At 35.8% G+C, this 21,770-nt stretch overlaps 1 protein-coding gene across 3 annotated transcripts in view; it reads right to left on the reverse strand.

Moving 5' to 3' along the window:
* TBCK (TBC1 domain containing kinase) overlaps nucleotides 1-21,770 on the reverse strand; it is an 83,073-nt gene that overhangs the window by 20,668 nt on the left and 40,635 nt on the right. For all 3 annotated transcript variants that reach the window (XM_039344003.1, XM_039344005.1, XM_039344004.1), the window contains exons 21-23: nucleotides 19,925-19,961; nucleotides 16,426-16,587; nucleotides 6,514-6,689 (exon numbers count right to left, since the gene is read on the reverse strand). In XM_039344003.1, coding sequence (XP_039199937.1) covers nucleotides 6,514-6,689; nucleotides 16,426-16,587; nucleotides 19,925-19,961 — 375 coding nt within the window. The remainder of the gene's footprint in view (nucleotides 1-6,513; nucleotides 6,690-16,425; nucleotides 16,588-19,924; nucleotides 19,962-21,770) is intronic.

Here is a 21,770-nt window from a genome sequence, read left to right on the forward strand (position 1 = left end):
AGAGATGAGGCAGATTTTTACGAGGAAATAAGGGGCTGGATATATATTATGGAATATATTTTGAATGATCGCACTATTCGCTGTGTAATTTCCATCATAAAGTATGTTCCTCAGGCAAATCGATGATTTTACACAGTCATTAAATGTTAATTAAAATCTCTTGATACTGAACAAATAGAATAGGTAGCAAATCAGCTCTAAGTTGAAAAAAATGCACTACTTGGCACAATTTCCTTATTTAAGCTTAATTAAATTAGATTAGATTAGACTACATTAGAAGAAACTTAAACTAAACTTAAACTAAACTATTGAATCAAGGTGGAAGAAGATGTAATGTTTAAGTCTTATTAACAGAATCAAAACAAGACAAAGAAAAATTAGCATATTTCTAAATGGACAGAGACAAAATAGTTTCTATCAGATGCTCAGGTTATTCCCATAACAATATTTTTCCAAAAGTGTTATTTCCATTGGTCAATGAAAGTGATAAATACAGCATACCACTTCCAATAAGCCTATTGGAATGACAAATAAAATAAAATATAGCCTTTTTAGAATCATTTTTCAAATTCTTCAGGAGAGGGGAATTAGCTCTTTGGGAGACAAAAAGCTTATTCAGAAGCTCTATGATGAGGCCTATATAATCTTGAACCACAAAAGCAGTAGGAAAACAGGGCTGGGGAGAAAAGCTGGCACTAGATGAAATACTAATGCTGGCACATTCTTCAGAGAACATTTAGGATCGAAATGATAGTGAAATATAAATTAAGGTCACATGACTAATTCAAAAACAGCTCAACAATTCAAAATGCTTAGTGAATCAGGGAAAGCAAAGTACCACTTTCTAAAGCTATAGCTTATTAAAATAGTTTGATCATGTAAAACAGAGCTTTCCTTCAATTTGTAAACAAAAGCTAACATGAATAATGCAGGTATGTGAAAAAAGTAAATGTATGTTAAAAACATGCCCAGCTATTGAGTTTAATTCAAGCAATTCCCTATTTCTCATTACTATTTTATTTCAGGGAAATGGAACATGCACTTTATAGTCATGGGTCATGCTTGTCCTAAGTAGGCTGCTAGAAATCAATGTGACAAAACCATGGAGGCAGGGGAAAATCACTAAAATTGCTTTAATTAAAAGCAATTAGTTTTACTATTCCCATGTATCTAACATTTTGTCTTATACTTCATTGAAACCACAATTTGGTAACAATTTTAGAGTTTCTCTGAAAGTTGGACTCAAGACTCTGGATGGCTGCATGAGACCTTAAATTCTCAAACTATCCACTCCTGGTTTAAACTGATTCTCCTCATCACAAGAGTTAATGAATTAACCAGACTGTGGGAATTAATTAACCAGATTGTGCTATATTTATTAGAATGTAGAACCTTCGCTACTATGTACTTCGTATAAAGCAAGACAAGTGATGGGATATTGCATGCACACAAACAATATGAACTGTCTAAGCTCTTTTAATTGTCATTTTTTTGAACTATGAATTCATACTTAAACAATCTGGACTATATAATAACTCAGGTCAGAATGTTCCAGAATTTAAGACTTTTGGTCAAGAGTCTTGCTCATGCTGTGACATGGCATATGAAAAGAGTGAGATATTTCCACATGCCATAGCAGATCAAAATTGAGGTACTATCCTTAAATTCAAGCAGGCAAAATGAATAGTGGAGGACTGCATTCAGAGATCATTCATCAATCCACGGCAATAACCAGCTGTTCTTTAATGTAATTTCCATGGTTCGTGTATATGGGTGATTAACCATATGGTATCTGTTACCTAAAGGCAGGTAGCCTTGGATAATATGAGAATGCACTGCATGCCAGAGACAACATTCTGTCAATCAAAATCTTGGCAGTATCATGCCAATAATACCTAATGTTTGCAACCAGGGTGATGGCTTAGTAAATCTTAGGAAGAAGCATATACTTAAAAATGCTACTGATACAATTACTGCTTGAATGGAATGTTCTGAAAGCTGAACGTGTTTTACCAAATCATAGACACTGTTATCTAATTGAATAAACACCACAATTAAATTGGAAAGTCCTGCTTCAGTCTAGCATATAAAATGAAGAAGTGTGGATATGAGAAGAAAGACACAGAAAACAATCACATTTTGATGCCAAGAGCATTTAGAGAGTCTTTCTTTCTGAAAGAAAATGAAAAGGACCAGTTCCTGGTACACATAGAACAGGGGTAGGCAACCTTGGCTCTTTTATGACTCGTGGACTTCAACTCCCAGAATTCCTGAGCCAGCTTGGTTCTTGGCTGGCTCAGGAATTCTGGGAGTTGAAGTCCACGAGTCATAAAAGAGCCAAGGTTGCCTACCCGACATACAGCATTCTGGAGATAAATAAAACTACTTTCCCCTCAAAAACAGTACTGAGCAAAAGGATTGAAAATTCACTTACCAACATTGATTGTTACCAATAATGCTATTGTCTTCCAAAGGAGAAGATGGTTTGCATAGTTGCCCAATAGTTTATAAAGTGCTACAAGCAGCAGAGAGACAACATGTTTTCAAGTTCCAACTTGAAACAGTGTGGTGGACACATTCGAAAACAACTGTTAAGACTTTTCAAAAACTGGTAATAGTTGGGTGAAAAGACAGAAAGGAAGGGGGGGGGGTTGACAGAACTGTGAAAAAAGCAGTTGCTGAAAGATAATACTTTGAAGACAAAAAGAAAAGATCTTTCTCCCTTGTCAACAAGAACCTGGGAAGTTCAGCAAAGAAAAAGGATATTGTAAGCAAAGTAGAGAATATAAAATGTTGCTGCCTAGGCTTTCTGTGCTGGGGATTGTACTTACTAAAGAGGAAAAGGTCAGTTATAAATATTACATGATAAATCTAAGAATGAGTAAATGTGGATGTAAAAATAAAATAGGAAGTTCCACCTGGTCAAAGACAAAAGAAAAATGTATTTGCAGCACAGGAACACTGCCAGGATCATCAAACAATCAATGCAAATTTTATCATGGCAATTAATTTTGGAAATGACCCTGGTAGTCAGCAGCTGTAGGGGTCAAAGGTACATAAATATGTACTTTTGCACAATTGGAAAGTATCTCCCAGTGAGTTGGCACCAAGACCATTTTTGGTTTAATATTGGAAACGTGAAGTGTTTTACTGAAGATATTTAATTTTTGAATGGAATAGTATACAAATTATTTTATAAATGAACAAATAAAGTCCCACGATTAACAGTTGAGGTAAGTATGTTACCTCTTCACCGAGTAAAAATGAAGAATGGTAAAATACTGTTTTTATCACCAAATGAACACACATCGGTAAGTACACCAATCCCACAGTTCAGTAAGGAGGTTGAATAGTGATACTAATTGTGTGCTATTTGGTTCTGAATTATGATGTCACTGTTAAATCAGTGTTTCTCAACCTTGACCATTTTAAGGCATGTGGACTTCAACTCCCAGAATTCCACAGCCAGCAATGCTGGCTGTGGAATTCTGGGAGTTGAAGTCCACATGCCTTAAAATGGTCAAGGTTGAGAAACACTGCTGTTAAATTAATGTGGATCCTGACCTGCTATGCAGTAACTGGGTGAAGGCACACAGTATCTTGAACGCTGCTGAGAATTCTAGCTGGTTGATATGAAGTTTGTGAACCATGGAATAATGTAGTTTCTATAGTTACTTGCCTTAACAATGTGCTCCTCACCTATATGGCATGCTTTTGCCATGAGTGAAATAGATGGTATGGGGGCAGAGAGAAAAAAGAAAGAAGAAAAGGAACAAGAAAAGGTAAGATAGCAGCAGAATAATTAGGCCTTGAGGGACTTCACATGAAGCCTTGAAAAGAGGCTAATGCCCAATTGATAAGAACATGTACAATAAGCGTTGCATTAGTAGATAAGTGATATGACATGAACATGTTCCAGAGTATCTAAAAGACAAAACTACTGACCAGTTATCTAAATACAAGTATACTGTAATTTACCGCAAATACAAATAAATATTCATGACTTCTATAAAGTTTGTAAAGATTCTGGTGTCATAGCAAGGCTTATTGGGATAATACAGACTTACCCAATCAGAAACAAAGGTACTGTCTATAATCAAGCAGAGTGAAAAAAAAGACAGGAGAATTTGATAAATCCCATCAATGAAACCAGCATTCTTCAATTAAACAGAAATTCTAAGTGAGATAAACTAAATTTTAGAAAATGACATATCTCAGAGATCCAGAATAACTTGAAAGTCTCTTTGGTTTTTGGAGATAATGGTCTCCATGATATAATACAAGCAGTTTTGACAGGGGGATGTGTTTGATAGTCCCTTAGATAGGAGGGTTCTTAGTCTCCCAAGAGAGGCAGAAACTGACTCTGATAACAAAATAATACCGAAAAGAGGGAAATGAATGCTATATGGTAACAAAAAATTATTATTCCAAGAACCTTAACGCCTACTGTAAATGTGTTCTACATATTAAGATAGAAACTCAATCACTCTTGGAGCTGAATCTACTGGAACAAAATTGTCATTTAGATTCTTGGGATAACTGTTAATGGGATGGTATGCACCATGCAACTGATGAAAAGGACAATTTAATGGGATGCAATGGAAAAGATGGAATATAATTTCTTCCTGCTGTAGGAAACAGTTGCTAGATTTGCCAACAATTCTATTTCTGACTGTTGCTACTACACAATGCCAATATGTTTGGCTATGAATGTAACTTTTACAAATTAATCTTCAGTATCATTGGTTTTAGAGCTTACTAAGTAATAAATCTTCCGGAACTTGTATGCCATCTTTAAGATGGCTCAAGGTTGACTCAGCCTTCCATCCTTCCGGGGTAGGTAAAATGAGGACCCAGATTGTTGTGGGCAATGTAAATATATATATACATTGCTTACTGGTGTACACCGCTTAGAGAGTGCTTGCAATTAAAGCGGTATATAAGTCTCATAAATAAAGATGTTGAATTTATTTATCAGAAGTACAGGCTCCTGCCAAATAGTCTGTATACAGAATCTATATAAACTCTATTTTCCATTTGAAATGCAGAAGGAAAATAAAAAGGGCTAGGCCTTTTCCCTTAATCAAGCAAGCCTGATATAATGGGATTTGGAGATGGGTGAAGAATCAAACTCCTTCCTATACATAGTAAAGAATCTCTGTGTGATCCAAGGAATAGCATGGACAATAGCTTTGACCATAATTTTCTAAGAAACTCTGGGATGTGAACTGAATTGCTGCCAAACCTTGTACCATCTTGATCTTCAGAAAGGAAGAAGGGACTGTTTTGGTTTCTCCGCCCTGTAAAGACCAAAGATCCTCCAAAGGTAGAAGTCAGCTTGATCCAAACTCTTATTTCCTCAACAGTCAGTACAAAAATGGGCTTGTAAACTTATTCAGAATGTTTGCTTTTGAAATCTTTCTTGTCAGTTTTTTTCTGATAGTATATCTATTCATAATTTTACAAGCAAATGTTGTCTAACAAAAAATCCAGAGAGCTAACATTTCTTCCTTCATTTGTATATAAATCAATTAAGAATGGAATACTCAGTGTTTAAATCAATAATGTATCGTAAGTGTTACACATATTTGTCACAGTGTAGTTATACATAATATGAATCATTATGACACTGCTAGCACATTAAGTTTTAGAAGCATACAAATCATTTCAAATTTGAAATATTTTGAGTTTGAAGCAAACAGTTCCAGTGCAAATGTTTTGATGCTATTCCGACATTCCAGAATGTTCCAATCTTGATATGGACCAGCTGTTTCAAACTCAAAGCAGGTGTGTTGGACATGAATCCTTTCACATTTCAAAGGTTCCTCACACCACTATTTAGTTCATTTTATTACACCCACTCACTACAGTTAAGTGCATCAAACCAAATCAAATCACTTTGTATTTTTGTTTTATATAGTTTTTTTTTAATTTTTCAAAATGTTTTTTTTAACTTTGTGTATTTTATATTTTTAGTTTTTAAAATTAATTGCATTTTTTTCCTTCTTATGCTGATCTATGACTGAAGGAAAATTTCATTTCATTGTGTTAGAATTTTATTATACTGCTTACCCATTCAGAGTTCTCCAAGGTTTTTTGATGCATGAGACAAAGTACAAGTGTAATTCCAACATTCTTGAAAAGATGACATAAATAGATAGCTCCATATAGCAACCTGCCAACACTTTGTACACTTATTGGTTGATACTCTTAACTTATTTTGTCTAATGTTAGCCACACCCACTCATTTTTCTTCTGTAGGATGATATCAAAAGTGTATAAGAATTAGTTGTTAAGCTGTTAGACTAGAACACAATGTAACTAAGGTTCAAGTCCATCTTTAGCAATGAAAATTTCATGGACAACATAAGCCATCACAATTTTTCAGGCTTGTGATTTAGCAGAAAGGGAGGATTTAAACGCAATGAATGAATAAATAAATCCAATTCTAAAAAGTCCTAAAGTATTTAAACCTTCTATTCTTTTCTAATGAAAGACAACTAAATAACTCACCAGGTCACTCCTGGATGCATCCTGATAGTCTGATGAGAAACAAGATATTAGACTTCTTGTAGAGTTGCCTTCACTGGTTTGTTTGGGATGTTGTGCATATTGTCTATATGTAGCACTCTTGGGAGTCCAGCAGAAAAGGTTAATTGATTCATGGACACACCGTTCAATATCTATTTCTGAAAAGGAGACACCAATGAAAAAATGAAAAAAATGAGTAATAAGAACAAAAACTGCAGTTGACAAGCATTTTTTAAAAGAACACGTTATTCTAAAATAAATTCATTTTGTTTTTTAATATACCTATGTAAATATGATAAAAGAAACAAGAAACATTTGTCCTCTACTGGCATGTAACCAAGAGAAAAGAACAAGGTTTAAGACACAAATTCAGATGAAGTATAGGCTTTAAACTACGACAAGTACAGTAATTACAGTTTGTGGGCATTCTGCAATGTAATTATGGTAAAATGTGGAAAAAAAGGTTTAGGGGAACTAAGAAACTGACAAAGAAATTAAAACACACTGCAAAGCAAAGTCTCTGAATTTTTAAGTCACCTAGAGTCACCTCCAGGAAGCATATAAACTGAATAAAGAAATAAAATTTGCAGTCAAGTTGGCTGGCTTTCACCATTTGACAAAACTGTGGTAATAAAATTGGAAAATAAAAATTGGAAAATTGGAAATAATATGATACAATTAGTAATAAACAATGTTTTTATAATCTTAGTAGGCCAACCCGTAAAATGGGTTAATTGTTGAGTATGAATGGTTAGAATAATCTCTTACTAAAGTTTCAAAAATATTTATATATACTGTAAAACTGTCTTTATGTCTGTTAATGTTTACTTTTTTCTTTTACTTATGGCAATTTATTTCTTCTATTTTAGAGTAATGTCCTGTCGTTTCTACAAAAAACCCACTGTATTCTAATAATCTGCTTCAGGATTATCTGAAATCAGGATAAAGACATATAGGAAGGATAAAAGTTTCAGGAAAAGATGCTTAATAAACATTAATAATAAACTTTCAATAAAATTCAAATTCTTCTTTCTCAAATTCATAATTCATAGCAATCTAGCTTGAAACCATCTACAGGTTATTCATAAAAATTAAGGAAGTCTGGCTAATCAATTTGCTTGCTGAAGATTTAATGATCTGCACTAACAAAAAAAATCCTATTGAGTTTTCAAAATGTAGAACTTGTACTTAATATTTCTCATTTGATACACTTCTCATACACTAGTACAAAGTTATCAGAGATAGGAGAAACCTGAATTGCACCTAGCAATCCATAGTAATATATTAATGTGTAGAGACTTTTCAAAGTTAGTTGATAACACAAGACAAACACAGATAGATAGCGAAAGATACTTTTTTGAGGAAAAACAATCTTTCTGCAAACACTAATCATAGGAAAAAATAAAAATAACAAAATGTTATATGAATAACAGTAGAAAAAAATGAACCATGAAGTCTCACATAAGCTTGCAATTCTTTTAATCCACTTTAAAGCCTTCTCCTTTGAAATGAATTGCCATGCAAAGGGAAATTTAGGAACGATCAATGTTTTTTCCATCTCAAAATTGGCTTTAAGAACTGGACTGACCTCTCAGCCTCAAACAGTCTATTTCCTAGGTTAGGTCACTCTATACAGAACAGAAATAGTCCAGTGCTCCATAATAATAATAAAAAAGGAACATATATACCTGCAGAAATTCTTCCCCTATGTAGCCTTGCATATACATCCCATTGTTTTGGGATATATAATTCATAATGTATCTGATTTTAAGCTGTGATCTATCTGAAGAGATCTTATCATATGCTCTATTGTAAGTCCAAAATGCTTTTCCAATTTTGCAATTACTGTAAATACCTGTTTCTTTGGATATACTTGTTTCTTTAGATGTGTTGCAAAGAAAAACAAGTTTGTAACACACTCTTCCCTTTGAAAATGATTATGATCTCCTCTCATGCCCTCAGAAGCTGCACACCAGACAGTTTGAGGAGCCAACGGGCGAACAGCCACTGGAGCAGAACTGGAAGGCAATGAGGCTGAGCAGGAGGGGCTAAGATAATGAGGGACCAGAGTCTGGCAGGGTACTTACCAGAGGAACACAGAGAGCAAAACAAAGATGAGCAGCATCTTTTGTTGGGAGCAGACGAAATAACACCTCTAATCCAGCCTATTGGACTGGGTTTATAAAATAAGAGAGTTTAGGTAATTCAGAGTTGGCCACTACTAAGATGATCTATCTGAAATACAGTTCAGGGCATGACTCAGTGTGAGGGGTTGAAGGGGAAATGATAATCTCTCTCTCCCTCTCTCTCTCCCTCCCCCTCCCTCCCCCCCTTCCTCCCTCTCTCTCTGTGTGTATGCAGTTTTCTTCACAAATTTTCTTGGAGGTAGTTTTTTATTGTCTCCTTCTGAGTAGGCATGACTGGCCCAAGGCCACCCAGCTAGTTTTCTGCATAAGACAGGACTAGATCTCATAGTCTTCCAGTTTGCAAAGAGAAAGCATTTAAGAAATTCACTAGAAATTGAGGTATAAAAAGCAATAGAATTGCTGCCAAAAAATTCTTAATCAGGCACAGATGAAGAACCTATCAAACTGCTTAAAGAAGTAGTTTAAACCCAGTTTCACCTATAAAACAAAACTGTGACTTAGAGATTGGGAAAGGTCCTTATTCCTGTTCAAAAAAAAGAGAAATATTTGCAAGATGATATGCAAACTATCGAACTATTGTAATAATTAAATTTTGCTTCAGATCTTAGAAAGAATAGATACATAATCACAGAAATGACAGATGAATAACCCAGTTTCAGAGAAAATAAAGTGTATAATAATAATAATCAAATTATATTATTTAACTAATATACCGTATATGCCGGCGTACAAGGCGACCCGGCGTATAAGACGACCCCTGTCTTTGTCGCCGAGCCACATTCCTAGAACGTCATCTTATATGCCGGAAACTACCAGTATTTCTGGCGTATAAGACGACTCGGCGTATAAGACGACCCCCGTCTTTGGCGCCGATTTTAGCGCTTGCAGAAGTCGTCTTATACGCCGGCATATACAGTCAGATGAATAATTGAGAGCAAGAGAGCATAAGAAGGATTTTTATCTATGCATTATTGATTACAAGATGTTTGGATGGCAAGATCATACCACAATGTGCAATATATTAAGGCATATATGTATTTGATTATTCTTCTTAGGAATCATTATAATAGACAGAAAGCTAATGTAAGAATTGGATCTGAAGAAACAGATTGGTTCAAACTAAGAAAGGGAATGAGAAACAATGTGTTGTTACCTCCCATATCTGCTTGGCTTGTAAAGATTTTATAAGAATGGCAGTACTGAAAGAGATGGCAGCTGCAATCAAAACTGAAGGTCAAAACAACACACAAAGAAAAGACAACTTGGAAGAATTCCTTGTGAAAAACTTGCTAAATATTAGGAAGATAGAGGTAATACAACTCAGTATGCTCAATGGAGTCACAATTAACTTTGAAAGAGCAAAATCATAGTTTTGTTTTCTTAGGCTGAAGAACAGTAAAGATGGAAGACATTCTGATTATATGCCATCAAGTCAGGGTCAAGTCTTAGCAACTACACAGATAATATTCTGGAGTACTAAAAGGATGATTAATTCTAGGGAGGAAGGAAATGACAAGACAAATTTAGAAAGATAAAGGTTGTTGCAAGATCGAAAGGTTGTTGTACAATAGTCACAATCAGAGTAGAAGAACAGACATTCTAGCAGTAATGTATGGCTGTGTAAGCTGGACAATATGCTTGAAAAAGTTGGTAGATGCTTTCTAATTATGAACTTGATGATAGTTACTAAGACTACTCTGAACTGCAAGAAACCCAATAATCATGGACCAAATAAAATCAACTACTCCCTTGAGGTGATGACTGGCAAAAAGAAACTCACCAATTTGAGAAGGTGATGTAAGAAGATGATGAACAAGAAAAGAGACTGCTTAAGTAAGACTGAAATAAGTTCAAAAAAGGAAGACAATGAATAAGAAGAAAAGTCAGAATCAAGGAAATCATTGGAATGTGTATTATTACTGGGATTGGTCAGGATTGCAACCCTTTGAATGTACGATCCTGGGCTAATTCTCAATTCAGTGGCATCTGTATTTTAAAACAAATGAAATATTTGCATACCCAAGTACAAATCCTTACCAGTTCTATCATAACAAATATTTAGTAACAAAGTCTGACCACTATATCAAATTTTCAATTACTAGATGTTAAAACTGTACCCCAACTGTTTCATACAGGAGTTTTCTCCATTGATAGAAGGCTCTTTAAGTGACATGGATTCGATCCTTAATTCTTAAATTAAATCTTTAATCCATTCGTTCTAGAACAGTGGTTCTCAACCTTTTTAATGCCGCGACCCCCAACTGGTCGTAAGTCGAGGACTACTCAACCGGTCGTAAGTTGAGGACTACTCAACTGGTGCAGCACCGTTTGCAGAATGGGACTTTTGGCAGGCTCAGCAGGGCAGAGACAGCCTGGACAATTCCTACTGGCTTTTCAAAGCCAATAGAATTAGACTCTATTCAAGAGAGTCTATTCTATTGGCTTTCAAAAGCCAATAGAATAAAAGGGAGTAGCACAGCTAAGGAAAAGGGGGGGAAAATGGCGGACTGCGTTGTTTGGCGACCCCCGTGAAATGGTCGTTCGACCCCAAATGGGGCCCCGACCCACAGGTTGAGAACCACTGTTCTAGAAGATCCCTCCCCACCTGGAGCAAATTTGTGAGAAGCAAATTAAACATTAAAAAATCTGTCCAGAGGACAAAATGAACTTTTATTAGAGAAAGGGCATTTAATAACATTCATTTAAATAATTTATAAGGCTGTTCATCTAGGGTGGCACACAAAGATTTAAAACCCAAAACTTACAAACAATAATCCAAGATGCCCAAAATAAATCATACACTCCCATCGTAAAATCATATCAGCAGTAAAGTATGCCTACTCCCCTAGCCTGAATCTTGGGGAAAAAAGACTATCTAATACAGACATGTCAAACTCGCGACATCCTGTGACATCGTAAGATGTATCGGAACTTTTTCCCCATTGCTGTCAATGGGGTAGGCGCGGTTTCCTCGTGATGTGACTGGCTCGCAGGCCAGCATTTGACACCCCTGATCTAATAGTTATCTATTTACCATTGACCAATCAGTAAGTGCAAATGCACGAATAATTATGGCTTGATACTGTATGTGTTTAGCAAAATGTTAAGATAATTCTTGAAAAAGTAATCAGCATGGATTTATAAACATCATGCAGATCAGGTGGAAAACATGAATAATTACAAGAATTATCAGCCTTAGGTTAAATGGCATCTATTTTGCAGTTCATGGCATTACAGAATGTCTTTGATAAACAGGTATGTGGAAACAAATCACTTTCTTTTTCTACCACAGCCAGATTCTCTACTTCATACTTGGCTGCAAGCTATTCAATATTGGCAACTATGAATAGCTTTTGTTTCATAATACCATTATACACCTTTGATGAAGTTTTGAGACCTGTTGTATAAATACATCTGCTTCTTGTTCCTGGTCAAAGCCATCAGACATACTTAATTCAAAAATTCATAAGGATAAAGAAAACTCTTCTACAAACATTCCGTTCTTGTGTCTATCTGTGGAACAGAAATAATAAAAAAAATCCTAATGTTCTGTGACTATTTCCTCCATGAAGCAATAAGCTTGCTACTTGATATGTGCTGAGAAAAAACATTAGCTCCATTCCCACTTGCTAATAAAATTGTTTACGTATTTGAGCTATTTTTAGTATCTGTATATTTCTTGATGCTTCATGATCCAGTTGTTGCAATCAAAAGATGTTTTGGAACACATGGAGGCCAACTTGTATCATCTCTCTGTCATTCCATAAAGCAGCCGTATCTTTTCATGGAAGCATGCTACAGCCATGGAAGAGAGCTGCAAGTTTCTGGGAAAATATGAGCCACCCAGAGTTGGTTATAAAATGGGCATGAAGTATAAATATTTAATCAATCAGTGTTTTAAGGACTTCTAAACATAAATTACTCTTCTGAGTCTTTAAATTCTAAGTGCTCCATAGTCCTAATCTACGGTAGATCATTTAGATTCAAGAAACAAATAGTGTTAATCAAAAAGATTAGAAAGAAATACTTAATATTCAAAGGAAGTTTCTTATTCCCTCTCTCTGAATTGAATGATTCATGGCAGGACTGTAGTATTAGAATTGAGATTTGTTAAAATGTCTCTCTTTTCTGACAAATATCTACAACACAAACAAAAGTATGAAAAGAGAATTTTAAACTGGCAGTGTCATTATTGGGAAGATCAGGTAACACGCTATTTGGGAAGTATGGTTACATACTTCACATTTAAATTATGCATGCTGTAAGTACATATTTGCTGTTTTGGATAAAAAATTCCAGGGGAAATAGTAGATTCAGAAAAAGTTCTTATGTAACACCGATTTGAAAAATATAAGCTATATTTTATTAAGTTCTGGACTTTCTGTGGAAGTAACAGCATGAAACCTAAAGCTTCATTTCATATTTATGTGTGTACAGGTGAGTACATGCATGTACATGTCAATGCAACCATACAAGATGGATACCCTTTTGCAATCCCAGGATTACATCAAATGCTGATGCAGGCTTTCAAGGGCCCACACTATTCATGAGAATACATCTCTTCCATGAAGCTTGCCTTTTCCTCAGATCAAAGGAGAATCAGACTGAATGGCAATGAAACAATTTTGACTACAGAAAGTGTGCAACTGAATTTACCCTAGCTGCTGAATTTTAGGACCTGCACAAAGGCCTTCCTGGGGCCTTTTGCAGACCACAGAATTCATATGGTCAGTGCTGGTTCAAATTGTCCTCTCACATTTGGCCTAGCCAATGTCTACATTAAGTAGGAATTCTGAGAATTATATTTCTACATACCTGGTGAGCACCAGTTTGGGAGCAGTTACTCTAAATTGTGATCTGAAGTATATGCCACATCACCTTTGAAGAGAAACTCTATGTAATCTCTTAGGTTTTGAATGACAAAGAGAAATGACTACAGCATACCAATGACTGCAACGTCTATTTGGTTACACATAAATTCACATAATGAAGTAGTTCAGAACTCTACTTCAACTCTAAAATTTTAGCTAGGAGCCAGTCCCAACCATTTAACAAAGATCCTTAGTTCTTAGATGGTTTTAAGAGCTTTAGTTGAGATGCCAAGATTATTTCACTGAGATGTTAAAAAGTAAACCAGGACTCACTGGTATTCTGGTTCTTTACCAAAAATAGTATTATTGCTAAAAGAGGCCCCTTAATGCCTGATTTTTTTTTCTTGTGTTATCTAAGGCATACTTCTTACCCAGTAATTTTCTCATGTAGTAATTTCAACTTGCTTTGCATGTTTCTTAGAAAAAAAATCCCAGAGCTTTCAAATTTTGAGATTATAGTCTATGTTCAGAAATTCCATAAGAAATTTGCAATCTAGTATGAGTCATGGTTAACAAAATTATCCTAAATCATTACACAAACAATTCAGTTTGATGCTGAGTTAGATTTCCATTGGCCTGAGTGGCCTTCATTCTTATATATATCTGGGAAGGACCATGGGAGATAGGAGGGAGAACTACAGACTGGACAATCAACAGGTAAAAGATGTTTCAGCCACAGAAGGGAAGATGGCATGGGAAACGTTTCAGAAAAGACCCTTCCTATATTTCCTGAGAGTAAAAAGAAAGGAGGAGAGAAATACTTTCAATCTTACAAGATTTTTAATCTTACAATAAAGCTAGAGTTAGTACTCCTGGTTGTGCTTCTTGTCTGGACTACTTTGCAGGGCTACCAATTTTCATATCAATTATAGCCCCAGGATTATAGGTATCCCCAAACTCCTTTCATGCATCTGTTGGTGAGCTGTATTGGGAAAAAATTAGCATTCTGTTTCCCTGCCATTTGAAGATAAGAATAAACATGAAAAGCATTGTGTCAGCCTGAAAATAGGCTTCATGTATCTTTATAAAGAAAGAACACTTACTTAATGAGGGAAAAAAAGAGAAAATAATCATTCTGTTTAAGTATACAATACTATTTTGCATCAGCATTACACTCAATGTAGCATGGCTTCCATTTATCAAAGGTTGCCTTTCCCTGCTACATAGAGTCAGATTTTATTGATATGACTAGCATTCAAGGTAGTATATAATTGGTTAAAAAATACACACTGCTAAAGTTTTAGCAGTACACAAGCACTAAAAGTTGTAGAATTTATAATTGCCGATAACAAACGTATGATTGCTAAAGTCTTTCCTCAAGAAATAGGATCTTGACCTTGCAGTATTCAGAGGTCAAAATGTATTGCAGATGTGGTGTGCTTCTAAGATGGTAAGTGTCTCTCTTGGAAGTACAGGGTGAAATGGAACTCATAGCTATGGAAGGGAAAGCAGATAATCCCTACATTATGCTGCTCTCTTAAGCTGCTTGGGAAGGCCTGGGCCCAGCCTGATACAGATCAGCTGCTTCCCACACTTGAGGCTGGGTGGTGGAAGCTGTATTCTGAGGTTCTGCAATCTTCTCCAAAGCAGAAAACCAATTTTCTGGGAAGATTTATATTTTTCAATTCCAAGTTCAAGAGAAAGCTCTGATTGTCCTTTTATCGCTGCATTTAATGGCAGAGCTTAAAATATCAACTGTGCTAATCAACCCAAACTCTGACTAAGTCACAATCTGCAAAAAGGCTGGCCCCATTCTGCCCATTCTATAAAGACTAAGGCAGGCAGAACTGTAAAACCCAAATGACTCTAAAGTGAATTAGAACAGGGCTTTTCAACCTTTTCACCCATTGTACCACTTTTAGGATGTGGCAACATCTGAGTACCACCAGTCGCCTAGCAAGGTATCAAAAACTTGATGACCCCCCCCAAAAGGAAAAAAAGTGATGAAGTACAGGTAGTCCTCAACTTACAACAGTTCGCTTAGTGACTATTCGAAGTTACAATGGCACTGAAAAAAGTGCAACCCAAGCCACAGCCAAGCAAGACAGCGCCTGGCGGCGCTCTTCCACCTGTCCGAGGTTTTCATTGTTGTGAGCATTTCTGTTGAGGATTGACAGCGGGGGGGGGGGTGTTTGGTTTTTATTGCCCCCGTCTACTGGGTGGTTGCAGCAGGTTTGGTCACTTCACATGACCGTGGGACACTGTGACCATCATAAATATGAATCAGTTGCCAAGCATCTGAATGTAACTCACAAGACCCTGGAGATGCTGCAACATTCTAGCTGATTGGCGCTTCTTCTGGGCTCAGCAGAAGCGTCAGGATCAGTGCCGACAGTCCCGAAGAAGTGCCAATCAGCTAGAAAGTGGCACTGATCCTGGCGCTTCCGCTGAGCCCTGACAGCCCTGCAGCTCCAGCCATCTCTTGCTCAGGCTTGTGCGGTGCTGCCACCGGTTCAGCTCATTCCCCTCCCCCACTACCACTTTTCTAGGATGGTCGTGTACCACCTGCCAGGTGCCAATGTACCACAGGTGGTACCCGTACCACTGGTTGAAAAGCCTGAATTAGAAGATGATACATGGTCTTATATTTTAGCATGCTCACAATTAACTCAGGTGCCCCATATTATTAACATACATACCCCCCTCCCACAAAACTGCATAAAAAAAGAACTGAAGTATACTTACATAACTTATCTAGTAAATTTATCTCTTTCAGTTTAACAAAGGCTGCCTACAGGCAAATAAAAATGTATTCAGTACAACATAATTACCAATTCACACTAATTCTTTCCTATTCAAATTCTAATAAATTAGGAATATATATCAATCAGAACAAAGGATATCCAACAAAGATATACGACTGATAAAAATAATACCTGGTAAATCAGAAAACAGCAAAATGCACTCATTGAATCCATTGGAGAGAAGACGATCCCTCAGTTGCTGTAGAATGGCTACTCCAATACAGAATGGGAAGGAAGAGTTTCCCAGTAGTAATGTATCCCACAGATGAAAGATTTTGTGCAAAGGAAAGACATCTGCAAGGCAGCCAACAAAGAAATATCAACTGGGGAGAATAGTTTTCAGGTTTGTTTGTTTTTGAAATGCCAAATAGGTAATCAGGCAACAGGCACAAGAGAGTACAAAAGACTTAGAGAGATTTTTTTTTTTCCTAGAATGCAGTTGGCAAGAGGAGATGGACAATTCCACAATAAGTATAAATGAGGAGAGCCTCTAAAGCAGTTTCTATTGTGTCTCTTATTTTAGATAGCAATGTAGGGTATTATGAAAAAGAAGGGCCAAAGTATAAGTGTTTTAACAGGGATATTCATGAAACCCAGGGCCTGATTTTATTTGGACTACAAAATATACTAAGGGAACAGTGTCTTGAAACCAATTAATATATTTTACCAGGTAGCAATAAAAATAGGGCAGAAGAAATAAAATTTGGGTAAAAATAAAAAAACAAGCAAAAGATAAAACAGAAAACAACATACTTTACGAATGAAAGCAAATGTACATGTCCCAGGAAAATGTTGCAGGATCCAAGTGTCACCGGGACCAGAGATTTTGTCTTCTGAGCTTTTGGATTCATGCTGGAGACATCCTCAGGGACCTTTTCTCCACTGGAATGTGTCACAGAGAAGTTCCCAAGAATGGGCTCTAGCACGAGACCAAAAGCTCCGAAGACTAAACCTCTGATCCTGGTGACCGACCCAGATTAGATCCTGCAACATACATTTCATCTATTCACCAAGTCTGAGTTTCACTACAGTTCCCTCAATGCCCCCCCCCAAAAGTACATCTAAATATTTGTGATGTAGGCAAAAGCACATTCGTCCAATCTTCTCCTAGTAATTCTTAATGTGAAATAGTGCAATACCAACGAGTAGGGTTGGGCAACTCTTTAGCAATAATTTGGAAAAGCTCCTTTTGGAATGGTCACAAGAATGTGAAAATAGTATCCATCCAGGACCATTTAGAGCAGTGTTTCTCAACCTTGACAATTTTAACGCATGTGGACTTCAACTCCCAGAATTCCACAGCCAGAAATTTTGAGAGTTGAAGTCCACATGCCTTAAAATTGGCAAGGTTGAGAAACACTGATTTAGAGCTTCTCATGGAATCATCAATGCCTTCTAAGGCTATCACGTTATCTTAGGAGAAGTCCTAGCTCAGATATGTCAAACTCGCGACGTCATATGACGTCATGCAACATATCGGGATGGTTTTGCCATTGCCGGCAATGGGGTGGGCGTGGCTTCCGGATGACGTGTCCGGCCCACGGGCCGGCAGTTTGACACCCCTGTCCTAGCTGCTTTAAAGAGCTGCTTTGTTCAATGTATTCAAGCTTCAGAACATCCTTATGCAATCTGGATTAAGAAACACTGCACAATCCATGTCACAATTGATTTCAGGCATGAGTATCAGTATCAGAGAATACCTGAATCACTAATTTTGGAATACTGAAGATTGTTAGATGATCCTGCTGCCTTCTTCCAATACCTTGTTTAAATTCAGTGCTGCATTCAGGTAATGTTACTGTATGTTTATTATTCTTTTTAATTTAAACTGATGCAAGGATCAACCATTTCCTTATCTGGGCAATGTAATCATAATAATCAATAGGAGACAGAAATCACTTGGAGGAAGTGTTTCATTAGTTCACTCATTACATAAATCAGAATTTAGTGTAAAAGACTTCCTTCTTAGTCCTCTGATATAGCTGGAATGAATTGTAAACCATATCTTCCCATTTTATCTAAACCAAGGACTTGTGATTTAACAGTAATTAATATCAGTTTTAAAACTAGCCAATCTTGATACTCTTAGTATTAACCCTTTGCCTATTTCAGATAAAACCACAGCATTAATGAAGAAAAGAGGCAGGAATACCAGCTTCTAAAATTCTTCTTTGGACAAAATAAAGGGGAAAGTAAGAATCATGGTCCAAAGTCTTGTAGCAGCATGTAGATGCTAAAATCAAGGAGAGACTTAAACCTGGTATCCTTGGAATACAATGGCATGGCCATTACTGTCTGTTAATTCTGTATGTTTTAGCACAACCTTTCTTGATAACAGGTTTTAGGGAAGTTGCATATATCGCAGTTTATCTTCAAATGCTGTTATGTCCATTGGTAAAATGTAATTTCAAAATATTGGATTAGATTACACACATGCACATACACACGTATGTGCATATACTGTATATATAACACCACAATATCACTCCAACTCCTTTATAAATTAAGAACAGTATGTAGCCTGAACTGCTGGAGAGATTTTTTTTGTCACATGTTGATTTATAACTCTTGAAGGCAACTAGATAATCACCTTAATATTACTATTGAAATGTATACTGCAGCATTCATTATGATTTGATGCCACATGCAGGCAGAAAACTGTGGTATTATAATCTCTCCCCATGTTATTGGTTGACATTAACATAACAAGGAAATAGGGCCAAATAATTTTGTATTTATTTAAAAGATGATATTCTATAATTTGAACCTCATTTCCTACTGGAAGCCAAGATTCAGAGATTAATGTAGAACTTTTCCTCTACAGCTGGTATTTTCTGAATTTAACTACACCACATTAGGCTAACCGTGATCAAGCCTCTGGATAACAATTACTATTTTAAATTTGAAATTATATCAGAATTCACAGTACTGTACCTGTGGTAAAATCCACTTTTTCTTTAGAAATATTGCTTACTGTTAATTTGTAGACATACTGCATCTTATGTTAAATATGAGCCTTATTCCACACACTGGATATTTGTAGGATAATTTCTTATGAATTATGCACAACTCATTATGTACAATGAGCACAACACATTGTCACAATCTTTCAATATATGGAGGATATTTTTTTTGTAAAATTAAAATAGAGCTCATTTTTAAAATATGATGTTATACAAATTGTTATCTATTTATACAAATATGAGTTTACATAAATAAAATTGTAAAATTCAGTGACCATAATAATGAAATATACTAATATATTTCTGAAGAACAAACTGAAAATTTAACTGAATGAATAAAAGTAAGAATTTTGTGAAAAACATAAGTGACAGGTGGAGCAGCAAGGAGGAAATATTCATGATGAAAATATATCATCCTGAAATGTATATGACCAAAATAATTCTGGTTTTCACTAATATTGCTTTAAATGCAAACTTACACTAATATTGCTTTAAATGCACAATTGTATTTATTCACGGGATGGATATAAGCATCTTCAATGAGTGTTTAGTGTTTAATAATGATTAATGCTCTAAATTAGAAACTGCCAAATAAAAATATTAAAATGTGCATGTGATAAATAAACATACAGTATATCTGTAAATGAAAAATGAGAAAAGATACTTACGTGTGAACATTGTAAGAAACCAAGGAATAGCATATAGCTATAACAACAACATGGGAGAAAAAAGAATATGTTGTTAGAGTAGATCATTGTAAATTTTCAATCACATTAGTGTTGGAATTCTGCAAGCCTAACTTATAACATATATGAGTAGTTTAAATCAGGATTGTGGTTTCAAATCTCTATTATGATATCCTACCCAAACTAGAATTCAAAATTTCCGAAGTAGAGTCTGATTATATTTTAGTGCTGCTTATAAGATGGCCCTCACATAACGATCACTCATTCTGCAACTGTTTAAACTTATTGATGGTGTTGAATTGATAATAAAGTATTATTATTATACTTTTCCACAAATATTGTAATTATGATTTTAAAACCTATTTGCTTGAATTCAGGGACTTTTAAATATGCTTAAGCTTATTTGGTGAGGTGAGGACTTCCTGTACTTTTCTTAGTACACACTGCCCCCTACCCGTCTCACCAGGTATAAGCAAGTTAAGAGCAAGCTACCTATCTCAGTGTTTCTCAACCTTGACAATTTTAAGGCATGTGGACTTCAACTCCCAGAATTCCACAGCCAGCATTGCCTTAAAATTGTCAAGGTTGAGAAACACTGACTATCTTGTCACAGTATTTGTTTAGAGAAGATTCCTCTATTGTTCTCCACAACACAATGGGCAGTAATAAAGTGTAATCCATAGTTAATAGAATAGTTTTATGCTTCTGCATTAGGATGTTTCATCCACAACAATGCTGTGAAAATCCCCCCTTTCTAAGGAATTTTTCAAATTGCTCAACAGAGAACAATTTGGGAACGCAGAATAAATTTCAGTCAAGTTTCATTTTATATCACTGTTTTTCTTCTGTATTTTTAATGGTTATATTTGATTTTTTATTTTCAGGTGCAATGAGATCTCATAAAGGTCAAAAAGTAAGTGTCTGCCTGATCCTTAGATTAGGACTTCTTTCTTATAATTTCCAGTTCATTTCTTTAAGAAAAGATTGGATAATCGTTTATCTCAAATGGTATAGGGCAGGCATGTCAAACTGCCAGCTCACAGGCCAGATGCGTCACTCCGAAACTGCACCAACCCCATTGCCGGCAATGGGGAAAAAGTCGCGATATGTCATGCGATGTCATGTGACATTGCGAGTTTGACATGTCTGGCATAGGGTTTCCTGCCTGATCAGGGGGGTTGGACTACAAGACCTCCAAGGTCCCTTCCAACTTTGTTATTCTGTTATTTATAGACAAGATTAAGGAGCATACAGGGAACATCCTCTTCATGCAGGAAAAACCCACAAGATTAATCAGTTTGATCTGACAGAATTAGTTTTCAAGCATGAAAATAGTATTGCTAAGTGTATATACTTCATTTTCATGGATTCTGGAAAGTGCCAAGTACTGAAATAAAGTACAGATTTTATTTTCTAGTGAATGATAGAGCAATACAGAAAACATTTCTAAGAATTCTGTCAAATATGTCTACATTATACAAGTTAAAATGTGAAATTGCACAAATTAAACTGTACAAGACTGCATATTAAATCTCTCTATATATGAAATCAATGCCGGAAGTAAACTTCTATTCAGAAATTTAAGTCCACATTCAATTCTAATGATAGGACATTAAAAACTTACTGATGTGACTTAAACTTCTCAATGAAAGATGAGTATTACTTATTTAATATATGGGTAGGCATAGGCAGGACAATGATCTCTCCTCCCAAGCCATTGAATTACAACAGGAATATATGCAGAAAAGCAGGAAACTATATGCTGTAAATGCAGAAATAAGTTTAAGTAGCCCTTGATTTATGACTGTAATTGGTGCAGAAATCCAGC

The sequence above is a fragment of the Crotalus tigris genome, unplaced genomic scaffold (genome assembly GCF_016545835.1).
Source record: "Crotalus tigris isolate CLP2741 ecotype Arizona unplaced genomic scaffold, ASM1654583v1 scf7180000017887.1893490, whole genome shotgun sequence".
Classification (NCBI taxonomy): domain Eukaryota; kingdom Metazoa; phylum Chordata; class Lepidosauria; order Squamata; family Viperidae; genus Crotalus; species Crotalus tigris.